Genomic DNA, 16,916 nt, shown 5'->3' on the forward strand with positions numbered 1-16,916 from the left:
AAGAGACCCTGTTTCTGAATAAAAAATAAAACAGGGCTGGTAGTGTATCTCAGAGGTAAGAGTGCCCCTGGATTTAATCCCTAGCACAAGAAAGGAAGAAAGAAAGATAGATAGAAAGAAAGAAAGAAGAAAGAGAAAAAAAGGAAAGAGAGAGAGAGAGAGAGAGAGAGAGAGAGAGAGAGAGAGAGAAGAGAGAAAGAAATAAATCTGAGCCAGTTGTGGTGGCACATGTCTGTAAACCCAATTATTCTTGGGAGGCTGAGACAGGAAGATTGCAGGTTCGAGGCTAGCCTCAGAAACATAGTAGACCCTGTTTCAAAATAAAAAAATAAAAATAATAGAGCTGGGGTTGTAACTCAAAGGTAAAATGTCATCTGGGCATGGTGGCGCACACTTGTAATCCCAGCATTTAGGAGGCTGGGACAGGAGGATCCAGGTTCATGGACAGCCTCAGCTACTTAGTGAGGCCCTTTGCAACACAGTGAGACACTGTTTCAAAATAAAGAGGAAAAAGTAGGGCTGGGGGTGTCGCTATGAGGTAGAATGCCCCTGTGTTCCATCCCCAGTACCCCAAAGAAAAAAAAAGTAAAATTCTCCTGGGTTCAATCCCAGGTACCATTAAAAAAAAAAAAAAGAAAGAAAGAAATCTCGCATATGTACATAAAGGGGCAGAGAACATCATCATATATTTTAGTGGTACTAGGGGTGGAACCCAGAGGCTTTCTACCTCCAGGCTATACTCCCAGACCCATTTTATATATTATTTGGAAACAGGGTCTCACTAAGTTGCTGAGAGCCTCACTCAGTAGCTGAGGCTGGCTTCGAACCTGCGCGATCCTCCTGTCTCAGCCTCCCAAATGTGGGGATTACAAGCGTGCGCCACCACGCCCGGCTCATCATCATATATTTTAAGAAATAATATAGTGAACTGGGTGGGGTGGCACATGCTTGTAATCCTAGTACTTTGAGACAGGAGGATAGCAAGTTTGAGGACAGCCTCAGCAAGATAGTAAGATTCTCAGCAACCTAGCCAGACTCTACCTTCAAAGCAAAAAACAAAAAAAGGCAGTCTGTAGCTCAGAGGTAGAATGTCCCTGGGTTCAATAGTCAGTATCCCCCCCCCCCCCAATAAGCTGAAAACATATTTATTTATTTATTTATTTATTTATTTTTTTGGTGGTACTGGGTTCCTGGAAGCCCTTCTACCTCCGGGCTACACTCCCAAACCTATGTTTACATTTTTATTTGGAAACAGGGTCTCCTAAGCCAGCGCGCGTGGCTGGCTTCGAACCTGCGCTATCCTCCTGTCTCTGCCTCCCAAGCGCGGGGATTACAAGCGTGCGCCACCACGCCCGGCTGAAAACATATTTAACTACTACTCAGGCCAACCACCCCAGCTTCCATGTGTTACCTTAATCACAATTACCTCCCTCCCACTAGTGGAAACTATCCTAATATTTATGCTCCTTAAATCTCTCATAATTCTTTACAATTTTGCTACCTATATAGGCATCTCTATACAATATTGCTTATTTTTAATTTTAGTCTGTATTTTTTGGTACTAGGGATTTAACGCAGGGGTATCTATCCCTGATATACACCCCAGACAATTTTACTTTTTCCTTTGAAAGAAGGTCTTACTCAATTACTACATACTGGCCTCAAACCTACAATCCTCCTGTCTCAGCCTTCCAAGTACTAGGACTGTAGATGTGTGCCATTGTACCTGGCCCATAGTGATTAGTTTTGATTTCTCTTAAAATCTATAACAGCAGAACCATATATGGTATGAATTTTTCTGTATTTGGCTTCTTTTGCTCAACATTATGCTTATAAAATGCATTCATGTTTCTCAAGCCTGTGGTTCATTTCCTTCATAATATTGTAGTTAGTATATTGCTGAATATTTAACAGCTTACTTAGACATTTTGGTCTTGCTCGGCAGGTAGGTTATTTGTTGTAGTTTGTTACTGGGAATATTTGTGTGCCTGTCTCTGGTGGCTACTATGTACATATGCGGTTGCTGGGCCATTTGGTATGTATGCCTTCCACTTTACACTTCTACCAAATGCTTTCCCACGGTGTTTGTACCTATTTGTTTTCCCAGCAGTAGTCATTGAGAGGTCCTGATGCTCCATAGCCTTGCCAACACTTATTATTGTTATTATGAGTTTTTCCAATCTTCTGGATGTGTAGTGGTATCACACTATTTTGTGTGTGTGTGGGTCTGGGGATGGAACCCAGAGGCATTCGACCTCCGAGCTATACCCCTTGCCCAATTTTTTATTCTTTATTTTGAAACAGGGTCTCACTGAGTTGTGGAGGGCCTCACTTAGAAGTTGAGGCTGTCCGCAAAGGCTCACACTATATTTTTTAATCAAGGTAAAATTTACATGCAATAAAATATGCAGAACCAGCTGGGTACAGTGGTGCATTGCTGTAATCCCAGTACTCGGGAGGCAGAGACAGGAGGAGGGCAGCATCCAGACCAGCTTGGGCAACTTAGTGAGATCCTCAACAACTTAGCAAGACCCCGTTTCAAAATAAAAAAAAAGTAGAGCCAGGTGTGATGTTGCATGCTTGTAATACCAGTACTTCGGAAGCTGAGACAGGAGGATCACAGGTTCCTGGCCAGCCTCAGCTATTTAGTGAGACTCTGTTTCAAAATAAAGAATAAAAAATAGGACTGGTGGTGTATCTGGGAGGTAGAAAGCCCTGTGTTCAATCCCCAATTAAAAAATAATAATAAAAATAAAAAATACAAATGTCTGGGGGTGTAGTTCAGAGGGTTCCTGGGTTCACTCCACAGGACCAAAAAATTTTACACAGACCCAAGATATCTATTAAAATATAATAATTTCTTCTTTCACCTTTAACCTATACCTCCAGCCCTTTGTATTTTTTTAAAAAAACAGTGTCTAAGTTCCTGAGGGTCTTTCTAAGTTTCTGAATCTGGCCTTGAACCTGTGATCCTCCCATCTCAACCTCCTAAGTACTGGGATTATAGGCTTGCACCACCATGACCAGCTTTAATATAATTATTTTTGACTTACCACCATTAAAGCATTTTAGATTATAAACTGCCATGAAGGTGCGCACAGTTTCAAAGTAGAAATGGAACAGAAACTCTATATGCTCTGCCACCTCTCCCTCTCCCAGCTCCGTACTCTCCCCTCTGCCTTATGCCACTGAGTTCTAGACATGCGGTTATTGATTTTACAGGTGAGAAAACTGAGCCTCAAAGGGATCCCATAACTTGCTTAAGGTCTCAGAGTGGTAGAGGCAGGATTGAACTGGGCTTCATTTCAAAGGCAATGTTATCACTCACCATGTGAGAAATTTATTCTTCTGTGTTGTGATGGAATTTTCCATCCTGGACTGTCAGCTTTCAGAAAGCAAGCAACATGTCTAGTTTCTGTATCACATGATAGGTGCTCAGAAAATAATGTATGGGATGAAAAATTGCATGGAGGAATGAACCTGTTAGGATGCAAATGTCTCTGCCTGCCTTTCCTTTTTCCCTGTAGGTAGCAGTGTAGGACACCAAATGGATGAATAGGAATGAGGCTATTCATACGTTACAAGAGCAATCTTTCCTTCTTTTTGTACTAGGGGTTAAACCCAGAGGCATTCTACCTCCAAGAAACACTCCTATTTGCTTTTATTTTGAAACAGGGTCTCACTAAGTTGCTGAGGGTCTCACTAAGTTGTTGAGGGTAGCCTTAAAGCTGCGATCCTCTTGTCTCAGCTTCCCAAGTACTGGGATTACAGTCATGTGCCACTGCACCTGCTATAAGAACAGTTCTTTATAAATGAGACCCACAACTGGTAATTCTTGGAAGAGAAATAGGAGATAAGGCCTAAGAACATTGGGCAGACATAAAGAGGAGATTCCAACTATCTGAGGATCGTAGTAAGATATACCTGTAAAGAAGCTGTAGTGTTGAACAGGAAAAAAATGGGCCTAAAGCCGGGCGTGGTGGCGCACGCTTGTAATCCCAGCGCTTAGGAGGCTGAGACAGGAGGATCGCACATGTTCGAAGCCAGCCTCAGCTACTTAGTGAGGCTCTCAGCAACTTAGTGAGACCCTGTTTCCAAATAAAGTATAAAATAGGTCTGGGAGTATAGCCCAGAGGTAGAAAGCCCCTCGGTTCCACCCCCAATACCACAAATAAATAAATAATAAAAAGAAAATTGGGCCTAGAAGATGTACTGGACCTCTCCAGTGTGTGTGTCTGGCACATCTTCAATGCCCAAATCTGGCACACATCAGTATCCATGCATATACATAAATATTTATATGGAGTAAAGCCATGATATGTCCAAGTGTACCTTTGCAGCTTGTGGAACACCTATTTTGTTGCATTTTGTTTCCCAATGCAGTCAGAATACAGCAAGAGGCCAAGTGCAACACTCCCCTCCAACGTGCCTTCCTGTAGGTCTCTGTCCATCAGTGAGGATGGTCCCAGAGGCCACTCCAGCCTTTCGGATGGGGAGCTTGCCCGGAACTTACAGGAAAGTGTCAAGCACCGCATCCTCTACCTTTCAGAGCAGCTGAGAGTGGAAAAGGTCAGCCGGGATGAGAACACTGTGAGCTACCTCAAGCTGGTGTCCAAAGCCGACCGACACCAGGCCCTGCACATTCGTCAGGCCTTTGAAAAGATAAACCAGCGTACCTCTGCCACCATAGCTCAGATTGAGCGGAAGCTCCGCCAGTGTCACCAACAGCTCCAGGAACTGGAAGAGGGCTGCAAGCCCAAGGGCTCAGCGCTCAAGGCAAAAGGCAGCCTAGACAAATGTGAGCAGCCCAGAATGAAGGGCTTGATTTCTGAGGAAGAAGGCCTGCCCTCCAGCCTGCTTGACATCACCAAACCCTTCACACTGGAGAGTCACATCTCAGGCCGGCAGCAGGGGAAGTTTCCAGAGAAAAAGCGTGTGGCCCAGCAACGAAAGCTGCTATTGCAGAAGATGAAGGAAGAGGTGACAGAAATCAAGAAGTTCCATGGCAGCCTTCAGATGTCCTGCCAGGACCTCAAGGAGAGATATCTGACAGACCTGCGGGTATCACTTGAGTCCCTTCAGGAGCAGAAATGCAGGTGAGATGGGCCCCTACTCCTGCTTTGGTTCTGGGGACTGGAAGTAAGGAGGGACAACCTGGACCTGCCTGTGAGTGGTGGGGAGGTGACGTGGAGCTGGGGCCAGGTCTTGGAGAGTCAGGGTCCAGGCAGGTGGGAAGAAAAGATTCATGTGGTCTCATGCCTGGGCCATGCAGCTCACACCTACCTTGTCTCTTGGCGGCTAAGCAGGCTTCAGATGGGAGGTGCCTTCCAGGCAGTGCTGTGGTGCATTGCAGCTTGTTGTTGGCTGGACTTGAGTGGGGTGGCAGGAGACAGCCATGTGGCATTAGTTAGGGAGGATGTGCCCCTGGTCCCCAACATCTGGAAAAGTCTGTGAAGGCTGTAGTCAGCCTGGATCCTGTCACCTGAGCGCCTAACTGAGCTGGGGCACAAGGTCAAGTATTATGTATTCCATCCCAAAATGACTGCTTTCTAGTAATCCCTGCTTTCTGTGTAGTGGCTTTGTTTTATTTATCTCTAAGACAAACTAGGGCCCACCAATTTAAAATATGGTGGTAGAGCTGGTCATAGTGGTGCATGCCTGTTATCCCAGTACTTGGGAGGTTGAGACAGGAGGATCACAGGTTTGAGGCAAGACTGAGCAACTGGGGGTGTAGTTCAGAGATATAATTCCCCTAGATTCAATACCTGGTACTAACAAAATGGATATGAAGTGGTATCTCATTGAACAAGCTTTCTTTTTTATTTTTCTTGAGTCTTCACAGGCAAAAGTTTTTCTTCTTTTTAAATTTTTTCTCTCTTTTTTGGTACTGGGGATTGAACACAGGGGCATCTATCTCAAGCTACACCAGCAACCCTTTTTAATTTTTTACTCTGAAATAAACAGGGCATGCTAAATTACTGAGGCTGAGCTGGGAGTGGTGGCCCACACATGTAACCCCAGCATTTGGGAGGCTGAGACAGGAGGATCACAGTTCACAGCCAGCCTCAGCTACTTAGTGAGGCCTTTTCCAACTCAGTGAGACCCTGTTTCAAACTAAGAATTAAAAATAGGGTTGAGAGTATAGCTCAGAGGTAGAATGCTCCTGGGCTACAACCGAGTACCTCAAAAAAATTACTAAGGCTGGCCTCAAATTTGTGATCCTCCTGTGTAAGCCTTCCACGTACTGGGATTATAAACCTGCACCAGCTGGGTGTAGTGGCACATGCTTATAATCTCAGCATTTAGGAGGCTGAGACCAGAGGATTGCGGTTCGTGGATAGCCTTGGCTACTCAGTGATGCCCTCTGCAATTTAGTAAGACCCTGTTTCAAAGTAAAGAATAAAAAATAGGGCGGGAGTGTAGCTCAGAGGTCAAATGCCCCTGGGTTCCATCCCCAGACCCGCAAAACAACAACAACAACAAAGCCCTACGCCACCACATTCCACGATTTTTATGCATTTTTGGTAAAAATTACAGAACATAAAAATTTACCATTTTAAGCCAGGCATGGTGGCACATGCTTGTAATCCCAGCATTCAGGAGGTGGAGACTGGAGGATTGCGGTTCGTGGACAGCCTCAGCTAATACTTAGCGAGGTCGTTAGCAACTCAGTGAGACTCTGTTTCAGAAAACTAAAAAGGAGCCGGGTGTGGTAGCACACGCTTGTAATCCCAGCATTTGGGAGGCTTAGACCAGAGGATCACGGTTCACGGACAGCCTCAGCTACTTAGTGAGACCCTCCGTAACTTAGTGAGACCCTGTTTCAAAAAAAAGAGCCGGGTGTAGTGGCGCACGCTTGTAATCCCCGCGCTTGGGAGGCGGAGACAGGAGGATCGCGCAGGTTCAAAGCCAGCCGCGCTGGCGTAAGAGACCCTGTTTCAAAAATATAAAATAGGTCTGGGAGTGTAGCCCAGAGGTAGAAAGGCTTCCAGGAACCCCAGTACCACAAAAAAAAATAGGGCAGGGAGTGTACCTCGGAGGTCAAATGCCCCTGTGTTCCATCCTCAGACCCGAAAAAAAAAAAAAAAAAACCAAAAAAGACTAAAAAATAGGGTTGGAGGTGTAGCTCGGAGGTACAATGCCCCTGGGTTCCATCCCCAGTACCGCAAAAAAATTAATTAATTAATTAATTAATTTAGTGGTACTGGGGATGGAACCCAGGGACATTCTACCTCAGAGCTACACCCCAAGCCCTATTTATTTTTTTTAATTCTTTATTTTGAAACAGGGTCTCACTGAGTTGCAAAGGGCCTAAGTAGCTGAGGCTGTCTGTGAACCGTGATCCTCCTGTCTCAGCCTCCCAAATTCTGGGATTACAAGCATGCACCACCATGCCCAGCTTTAAAAATTACCATTTTAGACATTGGGAGCTCGATTGTGTGTGTGTGTGTGGGGGGGGGGGTACTGGGGTTCCTGGAAGCCCTTCTACCTCCGGGCTACACTCCCAGACCTATTTTATATTTTTATTTGGAAACAGGGCCTCCTAAGGCAGCGCAGCGGCTTCGAACCTGCACGATCCTCCTGTCTCCGCCTCCCAAGCGTGGGGATTACAAGCCTGCGCCGCCACGCCCTGCGAGGAAGCTCGATTTTCTTTCTTTCTTTCTCTTTTCTTCACAAGACTAAGGTGTCGAACCCAGGCCTCATACGTGCTAGGCAGGCACTCTACCATTGAGGTATATCCTCAGCTCAAGGTGCAGGGTCTATCATAGTGGCAGTTAGACTCCAAAGGATTGGGCTGGCCTAGTGGCCCTGAGGTCTCCTCCTTTAAAGTCTTCCCACTGGACATTTCCAGGCCCTGTTACTGAAGGACTGTGACTGCTTCCTCTGCACTTGACTGGGTTCCCTGATAAACTCTACCCTCTGTGTGGTGAGAAGCCTCAGCCTGGACAGGGAATGGGGAAGGCCCAGCACTCTTCTGTTGTTGGTGTTGTGGACTTGAGATTCTGCAAAGAAGGGCATTGACCAGGCTTCCCTTCCTTTCTTGTGGAAATAAGGAGGCACTTGAGGTCTTCACAGTGAGCTGCCTATCTTCTCAGCAAGGCCAGTCTCCTGAGGGGTCAGAGGCCCTGTTCCTCAGTGTTCTATGGGCCAGGAAGGAAGAAGGCCTAAGGGATTTATAAAATGCCCACGTACCAAAGAGGTGGCACCCCAGGAGTGCTTGGGAAGTCTTCCAGTGAAAATCATGACTGGCCAGGTCTCATCCAGGTGCCTCCCAAGGGGAACTACAGGAGACTCTTGTGTCCTCTAATGAGAGTCCCGCTCTCCTTTCTTACAGGGTGCTCGGCTGACTTCTGCTTGGTGGTTAGAGGCAGCCAAGTGCCAGACAGGGCCCCTAGACTGTGCATCAACAAAACCTTCATTACCCGCTCAACCAGGCCTCTCCTCCAGCTTCAAGGGCATCTCACATTGGGGTACTTGTCTAGTTTGTTCGTTCATTCATCCATTCCTTCCTTCCTTCCTTTCTTCCTTCCTTCATACTGGGGATTGAAACCAGAGGCATTCTACCTCTGAACTATACCTCTCTAGACCCTTTATAATTTTCTTTTATTCCAAAACAGGTTCTTGCTAAGTTGCTGAGGCTGGCCTCGCACCTGTGATCCTCCTGTCTCAACCTCACAATTTCTGAGATTACAAGTTTGTGCCACAACCTCTGGCAAGTATCTGCTTTCATCCAAACAAAGCCCACACTTTCTCACCTTTGTAGCCCCAGTGGATAATTTAATGCCTGGGGCAGAATAGTTACTTGGACATCTTTACTGAGTAAATCAAATGGTCCTAGGAGGAAACTGACAATCAGGATTGCATCGTTTCTTACCCCATTCCTATTTCCTTAGACCTAACTTTGGACTTGATGGGCAGGTGAGGCCATGACATTAACTCTTTCATTGGACACCTCTTGAGTATTTCACCCTGTTGTTGCTTGTCCCTTCAACACACACCTCCCTCTCTTCACAGGGCTGGCATAGTGTAATGGGTTGAGTTGTGTCCTCTGGATTCATATGTTGGAATCCCTACCCCCAGTGCTTCAGAGTGTGACCTGATTTGGAAGTAGGGGTGCTGCAGATAAAAATCAGTTAACATGAAGTCATACTGGTGTGGTCTCTGAGCAGACTCTACCATTCTTCTGCTCTACAAATACTTGGAATCAAATTGACAGGAAAATAGGTTATATTAAAAGCTGACTTTAAAGGAAGATAATGAGAACTTTCTTGTTTTAAATATCTATCTTATGAGAACTCAAGGGTAAGGGACACTTTTATTAGAAGATTTGACAAAGTTAAAAGAAGATCAAAAGATTATCTCGGCCTCCCAAGTACTGAGATTACAGGCATGTACCACCATGCCCAGCCATTTCTAACGTTAAAGCCACCCAGTCTGTGGTACTTGTTCTTTTCTTTTCTTTTCTTTTCTTTTCTTTTCTTTTCTTTTCTTTTCTTTTCTTTTCTTTTCTTTTTCCTTCCTTCCTTCCTTCCTTCCTTCCTTCCTTCCTTCCTTCCTTTCTTTCTTTCTTTCTTTCTTTCTTTCTTTCTCTTTTTTTTTTTGCAGTACCAGAGATGGAACCTAAGGGCATTCTACCTCTGAGCTACACCCCCAGCCCTATTTTTTTTATTCTTTATTTTGAAACAGGGTCTCACTGAGTTGCAAAGGGCCTCATTAAGTAGCTGAGGCTGTCCGTGAACCACAATCCTGCTGTCTCAGCCTCCCAAATGCTGGGATTACAAGCATGCACCACCACGCCTGGCTGTGGTACTTTTTTAGGGCTGACCCAGTACACTCACCCAATGACTTTATCTTTAGGCATCACTTGGGGCTTAAATACAAATATTGACTAAGCCAACAGATCCAGATGCTGAACATACTTGCCAACATTTGGTGTGGCCAGACTTTTAAATTATTGTCTCTAGATGGGTGTGGTATTTGGGAGGCTAAGACAGGAGAATTGCAGGTTCAAAGCCAGCCTCAGAAACTTAACAAGACCCTGTTTCCAAATGAAAAATAAAATAGGGCTGGGGGTATATCCTGGAGGTAGAAGGCCCCTGGGTTTATTTACTTATTAAATAAATAAATAAATGAATAACTGTCTCTTCAGTTCAGCTGTAATTTGGTGAGCTAGCTCATATTTTCTTAACTTTGGCACTCTTGACACTTAACTTTGGCACTCTTGTTTTTTTTGGTGCTGGTGATTGAATCTAGGTGCATTCTACCTATGAGATATAGCTCAGCCTTTTTAAATTTTTATTTTGAAATGGGATCTCACTAAGTTGCTGAGGCAATTACAGGCATGTACTACCACATCTGGCACTACTGATTGTTGCAAGGGCTGTCTTGTGCATTGTGGGCTGATTAGGTGCATCTCTGGCCTCCACCCACTAGATGCCAGTAGCACCCTATGTTAGTTTTCTATTGTTGCCATAACAAAATGCCCCCAACCTGGTGGCTTAAAATGACTGGAATTTATTCTTTCATATTTCTGGGGCATGGAAGTCTAAAAACACTTTCACTAGGCAGTAAACAAGCAAGGCTTCACTCCCTCAGGAGGCTCTTGGGGGGAATTATTATTATTTACTTTTAGTTTATATATTTTTTGTACTGGGGATTGAACTCAAGGACAATCTACCTCTGGTCTACACTCCCATCCCTTTTTAGTTTTTATTTTATTTTATTTTTATTTTTATTTTGGTACTGGGTATTGCCCACGGGCATTCTGCCTCTGAACTACACCCCCTGCCCTTTTTATTTTGAAACAAGGTCTCACTCAGTTGCTGAGGCTGGTCTTGAATCTGCAATACTTCTGTCTCAGCCTTCCAAGTACTGGGATTACAGGCATCTGTCACCATGCTGAGATTTATTTTATTTAGAATTTTATTGGTGCAATATGCCTGCCAGTCTTCAGTACCTTTCTTTCTATTTTTTACATTAAAATATTTTATTAGTGCACTGTAGTCATACATCTTAATGGGGTACAAGATGGTAGAGGCATACATGCACACATCACTCATTTAGCCCTTCCCCAATTCCCACCCCATTCCCTCACCCTCTCTCTTTCTAATTTTTGGCTTAGTGATTGATTGATATGTTTGTGAATGTACATCATGTACATTAGGGAGTTTCCCTCTTCCCCCCTCCATCCAAATCGGATGTTCTAATATATGGAAAATAGGGAGAAAAAATGGGTCATAGGAGGATCTTCAGTATCTTTCTAAAAGATTTACAGTTCTAATACTACAGTGATGCATGCATACCTGTGATTATAGCACCACAATTCACAACAACCAGGTTGTAGAATCAATCATGGGGAGAATTTGTTCCTCTTATTTTCCAGTTTCTGGTGGCTGCTGCAGACTTTCCTCAATTTGAAGCCACATCATTGCCAGTCTTCAAGACCAACATCTTCAAATCTCTATTCTGTCTTCACATGGCCTTCTCCTCTCTGTTTTAATTTCCTCTTATAAAAATATGTGAGGGCTTAGGATATAGTTTAGTGATAGAGTAGTTGTCTACCATACCCATGACTCTGGGTTTGATTCCTAGCCTCCCCACCCCCACCAAATACATGTGGATTGCACTTAGGGACTGGCAGGATAATCTCAACATTTCACCATCCTTACCCTGATCACCTTACTTTGATCACCTCTACAAGACTCTTTTGGGGGCCATATAAGGTAACATTTACAGTCTTCAGGTATTAAGACATAAAACTATTTGGGGGGGCATTTTTAGTCTACTTTGCCCCCCTTAATCTGTGAAGACAAAAAATGCCTCCAGACATTCCCAAATGTTGCTTGGGAAGGATTTTTTGGGGGTACTGAAGATTGAACCCGGGGGCATTCTGTCTCCAACATACACCCCCAGCCCCTTTATTTTTATTTTGAAATGTGGTCTTTCTAAATTGCTGAGGTTCTTGCTAAGTTGTTAAGGCTGGCCCTCAAGTTACAATATTCCTGTTTCAGCCTCCCAAATCCTGGAATTGTAGAAGTTGCCTGGCAGGGAGCAAATTGTCCCACATTTAGAGCCCCAGCCTCACAAAACTGTGGGTGTGGCTTAATATTCCTGTCTCTTAATGATGCCAAGCCCTTTTTCATCTGCTTATCAGCCATTTGCATATCCTCCTTTGTTAAATAGCTATTCAAGTCATTGGCTCATTTTCATATTGCGTTGTCTTTCTATTGTTGAGTAGTAAGAACTTTTTTACATATTCTGAATACCATTACTGTCAGATATGTGACTTGAGATCTTCAGTCATTCTTCCCATTACTCTTTTTTCTTGTACTACTCACCACCTAAACTTATTTTTAACGATATTCATTTATATTGCATTGCTTTCATAAAAATATTCACCCACACCCAGGCGTGGTGGCTCATGCTTGTAATCCCAGTGCTTGGGAGGCTGAGACAGGAGGATCGCATGGGTTCAAAGCCAGCCTCAGCTACTTAATGAGGCTCTCAGCAACTTAGTGAGACCCTGTTTCCATATAAAATAGAAAATAGGTCTGGGAGTATAGCCCGGAGGTAGAAAGCCTCTGGGTTCCAACCCTAGGACCACACACAAAAAAATAAATAAAAATATTCACCCACTGGGGGCAATTACCATGGTTTTCTGAGTCATTACTAAAAGCTTAATATATGATGGCTCTTTTGTATCTGTTTGATAGATAAATCTAGATGCTTCTTTTCCTCCCTTCCTGAAGGAACCCCACTCTCCCTCTGGACCTGCCACCCCCTCTTCCTCTACGTGTACCAAGACCATATTTGTGTATGTGTTGGGAACAGTAGGTCAGGAGGGCTGATTCTGGATTTAGGTCTCGCCCAGCCTCCTTTCTACCAAGTATTTACTAAATGAACTTAGACAAAGAACTTTAAGTTTGCGTTCTTCCGTTTCTACATCGGTAAAATGGAGGTAATAACAACCCTACTATTGTTAGAACCATTGTGGGGATCTACTTAGTGGTTTTTTTTGTGTGTGTGTGGTACGGGGGTGGGGTGGGGGTGGAACCCAGGGTCTTTTCTACATTGTGCTATACTCCCAGACCTATTTTATACTTTATTTGGAAACAGGGTCTCACTAAGTTGCTGAGAGCCTAAGTAGCCGAGGCTGGCTTCAAACCTGTGCGATCCTCCTGTCTCAGCCTCCCAAGCACGGGGATTACAAGCGTGCACCACCACACCCAGCTTACTTAATGTTTATGTTTAAGCTCCAAGTGGATGCGCAAGAAACTTCATGAACTTTTCTTTTTCTTTCCTGCTTCCTGTCTGTAAACTAAGCCTTTGAAAGAGTTAAGATAAAAATTGTTGCCAGTTTTTGATGAATTCATTAGTAAAGTACCATGGGGTGAAGATCTGAGGGGTTTTTACCGGGATCTTGTCTTGACCTTGTCTTTCTCTTCTTTTCCTCAGGCAATGCTTTCTGGGTTCCTCATCCCTTCTCTCTCCTCTCTAGCAACTTCTCTAGGACCATTTCTGTATATCAAATGATTCCCTTTTCGCTCTCATTCATAAATTGCTGGCAGAGATTTAGAGATAAGAATCTGCTCAAGCTAGGTGCAATTGCACATGCCTATAATTCCAGTACTTGGGAGGGTGAAACAGTAGAATCACAGGTTAATGGCCAGCTTGAGAGACTTAGTGAGACACTCTTTCCAAGTAAGAAAGTAAACTGGGTATAGTGGTGTATGTCCATAATCCCAGTACTTGGGAAGCTGAGACAGGAGGATTGCAGTTTTGAGTCAGTCTCAGCAACTTAATGAGGACCTCAGCAACATACTGAGACCCTGTTTCAGACTTTAAAAATAAAATAGGACTGGGGGTGTATCTCAGAGTTAGAAAACCCCTGGGTTCAATCCCCAGTACCACAAAATAATTAATCTTAAAAGATTCAAGTGGAACTCTCCAGTTATTCCTTCCCCTACTCCACCTGTGTGGCCTAGTAACTCTCATTGGGTGTTTATGTTTTCCATATATGTTTTTATACTTCTACTACATACATATTTATGTACATGATAGGTAGTGGTGTTTTACTTGTGTTTTGTAACATGTCTAATAAGATAAAATTTTCATGTCATAAAATGTACCATTTTAACTGTATTTCTGTGTATGGAGGGGGGAAGTACTGGGGGTTGACCCCAGTGGTGTTCTACACTGAGATATATCCTGACCCCTTATTTTATTTTTTAATTTTGAAACAGAATTTCACTAAGTTACCATGCACTGGCCTCAAACCTGTAACTCTCCTTGTCTCAGTCTTCTGATGACTGGGATTACAGGCGTGGACCACCATACCCAGCTTCAGTGGTTTTTTATTAAATTTCCTGAGTTCTGCAACCATTACCACAATCCAATTTTTGTTTTTGTTTAACATCTTTGTTATGATGTAATTCGTATCCCATAAATTATGTCCATTTAAAGTTTAAGACTCAGTGGTTTTTAGCATATTCAGAGTTGTTCAATCATCACCACTCTTTAATTATACAATATTTTCACCATCCCCTATAGGGACCCTGTAACAATTAGCAGTCAGTCCCTTTCCTCCCAATCCTGAGCTCCTGGCACCCACTCATTTGTCTCTGTCTCTATAGATGGGCCTATTTTTGGATATTGCTTATGAGTGGAATCATATACAACATGATCTTTTATGACTATGCAAGTTTTAAATAAAGGTGGTTTTATGGAGTAACTACTGCATGCTAAACACATTTCCTGGGATATTTGTAGAATCTTATAGCATATACGGTAGTTTCAATTTTCATGTGTACAACTTCTGGTTTACAGCAGTTTTTCTAAAGCAATTACATGAAAACAACTATATGTAAGATAACATCTGCATATCAGTGTGCATGTGAGTGATTTGTGTTTGGGGCATTCCCAGGTAGACATGGAGGAGGAGATTGTCTTGGATTGGAGCCCAGGATGAGAGAATGGGGGCAGGGAAAACCCAAATCTAATCTAGGCACGTAGCACTTGCTGGCATGAAATCTGAATGAAGTGCTAAGGGAGTGTTCCTTTCTCTCTTCCTCCCAAGACAAATGCTGATGGAACGACAGGTAAATGTTCATCTACAGGCACATCTGGATGAGATTTACCACCTCAAACAGAACCTCTCCTGTACTGAAGAGAAAATGGCATATTTGTCCTATGAGAGAGCCAAGGAAATATGGGTGAGAACCTTGAGGGAGCTTTCTGACGAAGGGTCAGTGGGAAGGATGTAGGATGAGTGTATTCATTCTCTTTTTTCTTTTCTTTCTTTCTTTTTTTTTGCGGGTCTGGGGATGGAACCCAGGGGCATTCTACCTCCTAGCTACACCCCCTGCCCTATTTTTCATTTTTTTGTGGTACTGGGGTTCCTGGAAACCCTTCTACCTCTGGGCTACACTCCCAGACCTATTTTTTTAACTTTATTATGTGGAAACAGGATCTCTTAAGCCAGAGAGGCTGGCTTCGAACCTGCGCGATCCTCCTGTCTCTACCTCCCAAGTGCAGGGATTACAAGTGTGCGCCACCACGCCCGGCTGAGTGTATTCATTCTGATGCCCCTAAAGGCAAGACCTGGAGCCTCCAGTTGTATCCTTTCTGAGGGTGCAATGTCAACTTACACCTTTGCTTTGAAGTTGGCAGCACCTAACTCTTTATGTTTGTATGATTTCCACTATTTCCCCTTCCCATCCATCTCAGCTTTGGGAAGGTTGATGCTTTGGCTCTCACTCTGAAGCGACAGTTGCCAGGTCCTAGTCGAAAGCCTGTGACTTGGAGAGCTAGGGTGGGGCCTGACAAATCCCTGGGCATGCTGGTGCGAGGAGGGCCTCAGAGAACCCCTCCTTTGGACCTGGCTTTCTGTCCCCCCAACTCTCTTCAATACCTATAACTCCTATTTCTGTCCTTGGTTAGCCCTGTCCCAAGTAGGTCCTCAATTTCAGGGGGCAGGGGATGAGGGAGCATGACGCAGTCAGCATGGATCTCCAGAGCAATGCTTTCTGCCTCTCCTGTGCATGCTCTAGAAGTTCTCCATGTCCCTCCCAAAAGATTTGACTCAACATCACTTGTCACACATACCGAGCAAGGCAATGAAGTGTCTCCAGTTCTGTTCTGACTTGTAGTAAGTGTGCCTATGTGTTTGTCACCTGTAGGAGGTCATGGAAACTTTCAAGAGCCGAATATCCAAGCTTGAAACTCTACAGCAAGTCACTCAACTGGAGATGACAGCAAACCTTAGAAACCGTCCCCAGGAGTTGTTGTTCAAATTTGTGAGCATGATTCTCACAATGGCTACTGTCCTCTTGGTCCTCATCTCCACTGTGTGCTCCTGCCCCTTGCCTCTACTCCACTACCGCCTCCGCACATGTACCGTACTCATGCTGCTTTTGTTTGGGGTCCTAGCCTGGCAGAAGTTGCGGCACACCATCCCCGCCACACTCTGGCAGGCATGGGTCCCGGCAAGGTGGAGATTAGACTCCAAGGACCCCAAGACCCCAACAGATGGACCTTAAGGAACTGGGCACACCAACCACTTGAGTTATCTAGTTTCTTTCCCTCCTCTGGGCATCCAGGGTATCCACTGAGCCTTCCCCAGACAGCCACTTGACAGCTGACATTTTCTGATCTCATAACCACCAGCCAAGTGAGATGTACACAGATGCCCGCCTGCCTCAGTACTTCCAGTTTGCTGCAGTTTTCTCATGCCATCTGTAGACATGGGGCTGGAAAAACATTAAAGTTCAAGATGTGTTACTCTGCTCTTTCTCTCTCTTACACTCTCTCAACAACCATGGTCTGAACTCAGGTGGTGGTGGGGGGACTGAAGTAGCAACCTCTATGACTTTGTTTGTCTTGGCAAAGAGAAATTACATTTATTTCATAGGGATGGT

The 16,916-nt window shown here is 44.3% G+C and overlaps 1 protein-coding gene across 1 annotated transcript; it reads left to right on the forward strand.

The window, feature by feature from the left end:
* Positions 1 to 4,377: 4,377 nt before the first annotated feature.
* TEX28 (testis expressed 28) lies at positions 4,378 to 16,538 on the forward strand (the record flags this gene model as incomplete). Its single annotated transcript, XM_080718310.1, has 3 exons — positions 4,378 to 5,096; positions 15,077 to 15,212; positions 16,179 to 16,538. 3 exons carry the CDS (start codon positions 4,378 to 4,380, stop codon positions 16,536 to 16,538), a joined length of 1,215 nt encoding a protein of 404 aa, XP_080574436.1.
* Positions 16,539 to 16,916: the final 378 nt, after the last annotated feature.

Source organism: Muscardinus avellanarius (genome assembly GCF_963383645.1).
Source record: "Muscardinus avellanarius genome assembly, chromosome: X".
NCBI classification, from domain to species: Eukaryota; Metazoa; Chordata; class Mammalia; order Rodentia; family Gliridae; genus Muscardinus; species Muscardinus avellanarius.